Source organism: Polyodon spathula, chromosome 14, assembly GCF_017654505.1.
Source record: "Polyodon spathula isolate WHYD16114869_AA chromosome 14, ASM1765450v1, whole genome shotgun sequence".
In the NCBI taxonomy this organism is placed as follows: domain Eukaryota; kingdom Metazoa; phylum Chordata; class Actinopteri; order Acipenseriformes; family Polyodontidae; genus Polyodon; species Polyodon spathula.
Window position 1 is genome coordinate 1637777 of NC_054547.1, and position 8653 is coordinate 1646429.

Consider the following 8653-nt stretch of genomic DNA (forward strand, 5'->3'; position numbering starts at 1 on the left):
CTACTATAGTATTGACAGCCAGTTCACATTGAGTGTCTCTTGCAGTAATATTGTATCCTGATGTATCTCACTTGTGTTCAATCTCTGGTTCTGGTGTTCAGTGTCCTGGGAAGGGACATTGAATTCCCGGGACATCTTCCTCAAAACCGGGACAATCCAGGGAAACAGGGCCAGGGGGGCGACCCCAATGACTGCGTACTTTTCCACTGAAGTTCATTTGGCTTTGCTTCAGTTTGGATTGTGTGGATATTTCAAGGACAACGCTATAGCTGCTACTCCCTAATACCTTGTCACGGTGTGTTGCAGTTCAAACTCACTTTTCAGTGGTCTGGCTGCAATCAGACCAAGTGCTCTGCCTCTGGTGTGTCAGATCTACACTGCATGCTGCTGGAATTGAAAAATACCCAGAAAGATATAAATCACAAGATAATGTCATTAAAGTTAATTCAAAGTTTGATTTTAAACCATTGCTTAGCACTACTTGAATCTAGTGTAGGGGCTGTGTTTTAAACATAGGCCTGTCTTCAGGTCTGATTTTGTATGCTACTGAGGTGTAGATGTATTTTCCATTCATGCAAAGTTATAATTTAATAAACCATAAAGCTTTAAGCTAGTTTCCCATTTAATTAAAAGTGCCTGTGTTTTGGAATCTTGTTGTGCGTGTTTTGTAGTTGAAGTGCGTGTTATAACATCATGTGTGGATGAACTAGGGATGAGGAATAATCTTAAGTAATGAACCGAACCGGGAGCTGAGCTGAAAACGAGATGCATGATATGTTTGGGCCGACAGGTAGCAGTAACGCAGTGACCAGGGGAATGATGAATACGCTGTCCTGGTAAAATCCCATACTCTCTGATTCACAACAGGCACGCTCTTCGGACTCGATATTGTCTTTATAAAAACCACTCAGCGGAATAACCCTATAGCACGACAGAGCTACTCGACCGCTGAGACACGAAAATGAACACGCTCTGAACATTGCTGCGCCTTTAAACCCTCCCGCGGGTCTGCTTCTCTCTCGCACGCAGCTAGCGCGGGTTAAAGTTCAGCGGAAGTGAGGGTTGCTTCTGTATTTAAACGCGCCAACTGAAACCAGGCGAAGACAAAGAGAGCCATCTTTCTGATCGCGGCGCTGCCCTGCGAGTTTGAGCTGTCAGTACAAACTTTTCCTTTTCTTAGACGTAGTCTTTTTATAGTTGGGATGCCTGAAGAAAGCGCAGCCGCGTCTTCGGCTACAGAAGCAGAGAGGTGAGGTTTGAGTGTGTGGAGCAGAGGGGTCTGGCAAACGCGTTTCGAGTCGCACCCGGAGCCCCTCGCAGTGGAAGGGGGACTGTCCCTGCCTTGTGAAGACGGGGCTTCAGTTATGGACGCAAAACAAGGGCGGGTGTGTTAGGCTAGTTGAGTGTATGCGATTTCCGATCGGTATGTGTAGTGACCGGAGTTTTATTTGTGTGTTTTTGTTAAACGCTTTTGTTTTGTTGTGTGCGTTGATGAGACCAGGAGGAGTAAGCGCGGAGCACGCTGGTACAGCGATAGTGATACAAAATTGTGCAGCGGCTTTTATCTGTTGCACAAGCTATAACTTGCACCGTGTGTGTGTGTGTGTGTGTGTGTGTGTATATATATATATATATATATATATATATTATATATATATATTCTATATATTATATATAAAATAGCCGGGCGATTGATTTTAAGTGAACACAAACGAGCCGGGCGATTGAACAGCAGCCGACTTTTGATTATTTTTGTTAAGTGGAAAGGTATGCAGTCGAGCACGTCTGTACTGTCCTAGACTGACGATCTTGTTTGCTGTCCTGGCACGCTTGTAGATTGTGGTCTTGCTGCCTGTTAACACACGGGCTTGTCTTTGTTTCCTCAGCATGGAAGAAGGAACCGCGGCTTCCTCCAGCGCCGCCACTGCAGACGGGTGAGCACAAACTAAACGCACTTTCAGTATGCTTTTATAATTTTTGGAGGGGGAGGAAGGGGGGCGACCTATTTTTGGTAAACGGTGTTTGCCGATAAATATGCCAACATTAATATTCACGTTACCGGCATTTATTTATAAAAGCAGAATCTCCACTTGAATTTATATTGAACTGCATTTCCCAACACCCCCTGCTCGGAGCATGGCGAGAAGGCTTCCCGCCTCAGTTCGTATCTGGTCTGTTGCACACACTCCTTTACATTTTCTGTGACATCCAGAACAGCCCGCAATATCTACTGCCAGCTTGGAAACACGTGTGCATTAACACTACAGTCAAATCAGACTTTAAACATTTTAAAACCGTTGCTGAAAAGGGAGTTTTGATTAAGATGGACTTTTATATTTAAGTTTGTTTAACTTTCAAGGAGCTGACAGTGACTGCAGTGCAGAATTTGTGTTCCACGATTTCTTCATTAGGCCTGGCTTTGGTTTCAGGTGATTTAAATACCTTCTAGTCTCAAGCAATGAATGGGATGTGTTTTATTGATAGTAATGCTAATATTATGTTACTGTATGTATGCTGAATTAAGTGGTTTTATGGTCCTAAAGGTTTTTTTTTTTTTTTTTTTTTTTAAATACCAGAAGCCCTAATTTGATATACAGCGAAATAAGCTGCTAGGATCCCCTCTAACTAGGCTGTAGTCTGGAAATGTGTGTTATTGAGACAGCTTGACCAGTTCGTTATCAGAAACTTAACCCCGCTTACCATCTAGAGCCACACTTGCAACAGTCTCTTCAGTGACATGCTGTCAAACAAAACCTATTACAAATCCTGTAGGACTGCTTCAGAGGTCACTTGCCCCAGAGTCCAGCAGTGTACTCCAGTCTGTCCCCCCAAGATCCGTTCCAGGCCTGATCTTTTATTCCAAGCAATTAGTAAACCATTTTAGAAGCTGGATCTGGTGTGTCACTGCTTTACAGTGTCTGTTTTGCAGTGCCAGTGTGGATGTCCTGGAAGAAGCCAACAAGCTGATCGGCACAGGAAACAAGAACCTGGTGATGGGGGACATCCCAGCTGCAGTGAATGCTTTCCAAGAGGCATGTGGCATGCTGTGAGTACCGTTGCATTGGGATTCAACTGGGCAAGCCTTTCATGCATGGGACCATCGTATGGGGATGGACATAAATTATATGTGGCTCTCGCCCAGCAAGGGGGGCACAATGTGAAACCCCAATATGGCTTGAATCCATATCTGTCTGTTTAACACTTTTATTCCTTCCTCCGAAAGGGCCCAGAAATATGGTGATACAGCAGATGAGTGTGCTGAAGCATTCTTCCTTTGTGGGAAATCTCTTTTAGAACTGGCAAGGTAAGAGTTGCTTTAAAATCTGAAGCCTTATTACAAATCCTATCTTTTTTTTTTTTTATTTATTTTTTAAAAATATAAAAAGCTTGTCATCTTAACCCCTTTGCTGCTAAGGGTTTTCCACCCCCAGTATGCCCCCTAGCACTGTAGGGGTTAAAATACATCTCAACCCACCAAACCTGCATTATCTGTGTTGCCTTGCTTCACTCCCAAGTTTCCGGTGTTCACTCCTGCTCCAGTACTCCAAGTACTGGAGTGTGCAGACCTAAACACAGATACGTTGGGATCTTGCTTTATTTACTGTCCTGGCTGTCCAGCGTGCTTTGTGGTGAATGTGTCTCGTTTTGTGTTGCAGAGTGGAGAATGGTGTCTTAGGTAATGCTTTGGAGGGAGTTCCGGAGGAGGAGGACGGGGTAGGGGAGGGGGAGAAGAAAGAGGATTCCAAAATAGAAAGTGCAGACAACCTGGACGGTTAGTATCTTCACCAGAGTGACGAGGTGGCATTGGCTCCTAGTTAACAGCTTCGTTGCTGACATTCTGCCTTCGATGCAGTAGAGGATCAGTGAAGCGTGGCATCTTCCTTCACTTAAGGTTACTGTTATAACTTATTTTAACTGGAAGAGGTTAATTACTAAATGTTTGAAACCACAGAAATGCAGCTTCTGTTCAAATTTATTTTTCAAAGAAAATTATTGGGTACTTTAATGGCTTAGCTAGGAAAGCATTCTCTGCTTGATCAAGCAGCCTGACTGTTAAATCCTAATGGAATCTCCTTTTTGCAGTATCTAGTTGTATAGCCTGACGTGTCTTCATATTGACAGCTGGATTTTAAACTACTTTTGCGTCATGCTTTTGTGGTTCTTTGTCTACTTCTAAATGAATGCTTTTTTTTTAGTTGGAAAAACAAACTCCTTTTTTTTTCTGGAGAGAACAAGATTTGAATGCAGAGTTCTTTTAATACCTGGTTTTGTACTTCCTGTCATCGGTGTGTAGAGAAAACGAGGGATGAGCTGAGGGAGCAGGTGTATGATGCCATGGCTGAGAAGGAAGGGGAAGACAAAACTGAGAAGGAGAAAACGGAAGAGCAGTCTGGATCTTCTGAGAAAGCAGAGGAAGACAAAACCATAACCCCGACAAAGGAAGAGAACAAGACAAAGTCTCCAGCAAAGGAGGGTAAAGGAAAAACATCCACTCCAAAGAAAGAAGAGGAACAAGAGAAGGAAGAGGCAGCATTGCAAGAGGGGATGGAGGCAGAAGAGAAGTGCAGCATGCCTCATAATGGGGGTGATTCCAGAGAAGCAAAAGAATTGCAGTCTGAGCCTGTTGAAGATGGAGAGAAGGGAGCCACGGAAGAAACTGAAGAGGCAATGCAAGAGGGTGAAGGTAAACCTGGGCACACGGGGCAGTCTTGCACACGTGGTGATCGGATTATACTGCTGCTCCTGATGGTGGAGGCGGGCTGGGATACCGATCTGTAGCCTTGGGACACGGTGGACACGTTAGACTGGCAACTGGATATTTTGGTCAACCTCCTGGAGTGTGCCATGTTCAATATACAGCTTGTGCTGCAAATACGTCCACCAGTGTGGTGGCCTGTCCTTTTTTTAGTAATGGAAGGCTGTGTCATCCTCACTGAGCACCTGGGGAGTTTGTGGCTATAATAGGTGGAAAATAAAGGGTTGACCTTTTTTTTTTTTTTTTTTTTCCCCCCATCCCTAGCATTAACAAAGGAAGAACTGCACAATGACGTTGTCACTGGGCATTTCCTCCAATGTAGAACTGCTAAAGCTTTGTAATGGTTGAAACGTGTTTTTTAAACACGCTGCGCTGTGAAGTAGAGAAACAGACTGACCTTGTAACAGAACGCTGAACTACTTCATAACCTGAAAGGCTTGAGCTGAAAGTTCACCCTGACGGAGCGAATAGTAATGCTTGTTCTGTTTCAGATGGAGAGGAGGAGGAAGATGAGGAGGAGGGTGAAGGAGAGGCAACAGCCGAAGATGGGAAGGTGAGCACCTTCAGTTACTCTGGGTTTGTGGTAGCATTAAAACATTGCACAGGCAATATGGATTTTGGCTGGTGTTTTGTGGAGCCCATTCTATCCGAAATAATTCAATTTCTCTAGCTTTCATGATCTTTTATTTTTTAATGTTTTCTCTAGTAAAACTAATCCGTATAATGTCTTTCAGGAGAGTGAAGAGGAGGAAGTAGGAAATTTGCAGCTGGCTTGGGAGATGCTGGAGATCGCCAAAGTGATCTATAAAAGGTATTGCTGTACATGAATCCTGAGGGATTTGAAATTCCTTGTTGGACAACAGTGGTAAACAGTAATTCAACATTCATAAAATGCTGTTCTAACATGACATCACGTTAGTTATAACTTTGAGAATTAAGATCAAACAATATCGGTATGCTGAAAATGGACCAGTGTGGACTTCATGTACTTGTTACCAACATGACTAATATTCATCTGTCAATTGTAGGTCTTAAATATAACATTGCAACAACTTCTAAACTAATACATTTACACATTGATAGTCTAATACATAAAGGTAATATTTACCACATCTGGGTGACCCTGGACAGGAGCTAACTTTGCTTTTATTTAAATAATGTATATATATATATATATATATATATATATATATATATATATATATATATATATATATATATATATATATATATATATATATATATATATATATATATATATATTATATATATATATATAAATGAAAGAATTTAATTCAGTACACTTGTAACTTTCTCCATTTCTTAAAGGAAAGAGTCAAAAGAAGACCAGCTCTTTGCTGCTCAAGCCCACCTCAAGCTTGGAGAAATAAGCGTTGAATCGGGTTCGTATTCACCTTTCTCAAATATGGACTGTGGTGAAATAACTTTGAGAAATTCATGAAGAGACTGTAGCTTATTGAGCCCTGTGCAAAACTTTTGTTTCTGGAGCTGATCTTGAAGCTGACAGTTCGTGTGAAGTTTTGTATTTCCATGGAAGTCTGTGATGTATAGTGTGGTTCAGCTGTGTGCATGTCAGTCTTGTGTTTTATTTATTTTTTTTGCAATGGTCTAATTTAACCTGTCTTGCAGGGAACTACCCACAGGCGACAGAAGATTTCCAGGAGTGCCTGGCCATTCAGAAGCAGCACCTGGAGCCCCACAGCCGCCTGCTCGCAGAGACGCACTATCAGCTGGGTCTGGTCTTCGGCTACATCAACCAGTACAGCAAAGCCATTGAGCACTTCAACCACTCTGTGGAAGTCATAGAGAGCCGGCTGGGTAAGTACCATATGGCATGAGCAAGCGTTCACACACACATCACTTGTGCACACCGATCTGTCAGCTAGGTGTGACTTCCAGCTGTAAGTGGTTCTTTTTTCCTGCATGATTCATTTTGGTTGCTGAAGAAACTTCTGTTTTGTAAATCTGCAAGAGGTTAGTTTTGCTCAAGTTGTGGGTCTTTCTTCCAGCTATGCTGAAGGAGGTCATTGACAAAGCAAAAAGTGATGAGAGTGTATTGGAAGACAAGAAGGAAATGGAAGAAATAAAACTGTTGCTTCCTGACATCAGAGAGAAAATTGAGGACGCTAAAGAGGGCCAGAAGACTGGCAAAGCAGCTTCTGCAGCGATCCTGGAGACGTTGGTATGTTGGATCATTGGAAGCTGTGATCCGGCGGGAGGAGGGGGCATTCTTCTCCAATGGGTTCTGCTCCAGCACATGGAATACACTTTGTTTGAATGTTCAAGAAGAAACCTAAGCTCATTTCCTAACTGGCTTTTGATTTGACTTGCAGAGTGGGGGCTCTACGTCTGGGTTTTCTGGAGAGAATAGCGGGACATCGGCATCCATGGTAAGTGACAGTGCTGGGAATATCTTTTAAAATGTGGTTGTGGTGTGTGTATAGCCCAATTTGCTATAGTGTTTGTTATGAGAGAGAGAGAGCTCTTGCACTCGATAGAACGTGACCTTCAGTTGTGATACTGAATTGGTTTTTATTGCAGATCCCTGTTAAAGCAGCTGAAGTGGCTTCATCCTCCAAATCTGTATCGGACATCTCCCATCTGATCAGGAAGAAGGTAATCTAGATTTTTAGATTTGAAGCCTCTTGCTGCTGGTTCAGCAGCTGTGTAAAAAGGCTGTGACTTATGCATTGCTGTAGCTTATTCTGCAGTGCAGAGGAAGGGGGTACTTGTGAGTTTCAGGTAGTTTTTTGTGGTGGTGGTGTGCCATGCTGCATTGGCAGATGATGGGAGGTCTGAAACATTTGTTCTCCCCTAATCTCTGTCCCTCCTGCAGCGGAAACCTGAAGAGGAGAGCCCCACAAAGGAAAAAGATGCTAAAAAAGCCAAGCCCAACACCTCAGTCAATGGCAGCGGGGACACTGCCACCAGCGACAATGGTGTCGAGGACAAAAAGGAGGCGAGTGGGGGGTCAGAGACTTGGAAGTACAGGAAGAAACTTCATAGTGACAGTGCACTTTGAAGTCTTTCTGTGTTTTCAATGAACACTTCTAGTGTAAATTTGTTTAGAATTGTCAAGGTTTGGTATTCTAAATTTTAGCACTTGAATGTTTAGTTACTGATGAGATACTGAGACTTCAGTTAATAGTCCCTTTAACAGCTGTAATTATCCTGCTGCAGTTTCTGCTAATCTGAAGAGTTGTAGTGGTTAAAGGCTTGCCTATTCAATGTGCTTCAGCATTCTGCAGGCTTTAAGTGCCCTGAAATATCCATGGCTATAAATGGTAAAACCTAAGCAGACCAAAATTGGTGCGACTTCCATTCCTGATGACATCGCAGTGCCTTCAGTTGTTGGCTAAAACCTCCATGCATTCGCAAGCTGTTGGCTGCATTGTAAATAAAATTTGCATGAGAACATGCTCTAGGAGAGGGGGTCGATAAACCTGTATACTGTCCCTGGATTATTGTTCAAATTTCTCAGTCCTAAACGTGTCACTCCTGTTTCCACAGCCTGCTGGTGCTGCAATGGAGACGTTGGTGTGATGGTGCTTCTTGAAGATGGCAGTTCTCTTTCTCTTCTCTCCCCCCCACAAACTCGTGTTTTTGTACATAAAGTATGAGTCCTAATGTTTGTCTCAACATGTTTTTTTTGTAAAACTGTAGTACATTTCAATAAAGGTTATTTGCAAAAATGGAGTATTTTGACCTGCATTTAGTTAATTTAATTTGCTATTCTTGATTGGCTGGCCACTATACTAAATATCTAATGCTTAAACGAGAGTACCATTCACGTCCTGTTTTAAATGGGATGTAACTGACATGAGCTTTTCAGGAACCTAGAACAGCAACTGATTTGGAAGCTCTCCCAGACTTTGT

The 8653-nt window shown here is 42.7% G+C and overlaps 1 protein-coding gene across 4 annotated transcripts; it reads left to right on the plus strand.

Moving 5' to 3' along the window:
- Window positions 1-1068: 1068 nt before the first annotated feature.
- Window positions 1069-8469, plus strand: LOC121327388 (nuclear autoantigenic sperm protein-like). 4 transcript variants are annotated; one of them, XM_041271406.1, is made up of 15 exons: window positions 1072-1249; window positions 1887-1934; window positions 2930-3046; window positions 3224-3304; window positions 3657-3772; window positions 4295-4684; window positions 5248-5309; window positions 5491-5567; window positions 6086-6159; window positions 6407-6595; window positions 6787-6959; window positions 7111-7167; window positions 7319-7393; window positions 7614-7736; window positions 8288-8469. In XM_041271406.1, the coding sequence occupies exons 1-15, from the start codon at window positions 1203-1205 to the stop codon at window positions 8318-8320; spliced, it is 1662 nt and encodes a 553-aa protein (XP_041127340.1). In that variant the 5' UTR covers window positions 1072-1202; the 3' UTR covers window positions 8321-8469. The 4 variants fall into 4 exon arrangements, with proteins under 4 accessions (XP_041127342.1, XP_041127340.1, XP_041127343.1 ...); XM_041271407.1 differs by having other exon boundaries at window positions 1088-1153; XM_041271408.1 differs by lacking the exon at window positions 7614-7736 and having other exon boundaries at window positions 1069-1249.
- Window positions 8470-8653: the final 184 nt, after the last annotated feature.

What these genes read in the sequence shown, in the direction of transcription:
- LOC121327388 (XM_041271406.1), top strand. Translation starts at nt 1,203, where the DNA reads ATGCCTGAAGAAAGCGCAGCCGCGTCTTCGGCTACAGAAGCAGAGAG. An exon ending in AAGTGCAGACAACCTGGACG is followed by an intron (nt 3,773 to 4,294) that starts GTTAGTATCTTC and finishes ATCGGTGTGTAG; the next exon opens with AGAAAACGAGGGATGAGCTG. An exon ending in GTGTCGAGGACAAAAAGGAG is followed by an intron (nt 7,737 to 8,287) that starts GCGAGTGGGGGG and finishes CTGTTTCCACAG; the next exon opens with CCTGCTGGTGCTGCAATGGA.